Source organism: Condylura cristata, unplaced genomic scaffold (genome assembly GCF_000260355.1).
Source record: "Condylura cristata isolate star-nosed mole 26May11 unplaced genomic scaffold, ConCri1.0 scaffold00025, whole genome shotgun sequence".
Classification (NCBI taxonomy): Eukaryota; Metazoa; Chordata; class Mammalia; order Eulipotyphla; family Talpidae; genus Condylura; species Condylura cristata.
The window spans coordinates 34,034,298-34,034,941 of NW_004567126.1; the positions used below are offsets into that span (position 1 = coordinate 34,034,298).

The following is a 644-nucleotide window of genomic DNA, read 5'->3' on the forward strand; positions in this document are numbered from 1 at the left end:
CGCGGGCGCGGGGCGAGCGACGCCCGGGCTCCCCGGCGCCAGCACAAGGCGCGCATCGACTGGACGCGGACGAAAAGAGGCGGCGTCTCGCAGCTCCTGGACAGTGATGAGGACCCCGACAGCGGGGAGGACCCCCACAGTGACAGCGGGGAGGACCCCGACAGTGGGGAGGACCCCCACAGCGGGGAGGACCCCCACAGCGACGGCGGGGAGCACCCCCACAGCGGGGGCAGGGCGGCCCCCACAGCAGTGCCTGAGAGTGACAAGGGGCTGGGCGGCGCCGAGGCCTCCGGAGAGGAGAGAGCAGAGGAAGGGGCGAGCGGGCCGCTGACCGCCCAGCGTGAGGGGCCCAGGGGGCCCCTGCCCCTGCCGGGCGCTGGCGACTGGGCAGGCCCCGGGGGGCAGGGGGAGGCCTGCGGGGAGGGCGCCCAGGCGCAGGCCGGGGAGCCCCGGGCGAGTGCCCCGGAGGACCTGGAGGAAGAGCCCGTCCGCAGGGGCAAGCGGAGGTGGGTGCCCTTGATGGCGTCCGACAGCGAGGACAGCGAGGACAGCGATGTGCTGCTGAGGCCCCGCGGGAAGCGCCCCCGCAGAGTGCAGGAGGAGGAGGAGGGCGGCACGCCGGAGCGGGAGCCGGGGCCCAGCAC

The 644-nt window shown here is 76.6% G+C and overlaps 1 protein-coding gene across 1 annotated transcript in view; it reads left to right on the forward strand.

Moving 5' to 3' along the window:
• Nucleotides 1-644, forward strand: part of CCDC82 (coiled-coil domain containing 82) — a 15,870-nt gene that overhangs the window by 3,883 nt on the left and 11,343 nt on the right. Inside the window, exon 3 of the mRNA XM_012729464.1 lies at nucleotides 7-640. Coding sequence (XP_012584918.1) covers nucleotides 7-640 — 634 coding nt within the window. The remainder of the gene's footprint in view (nucleotides 1-6; nucleotides 641-644) is intronic.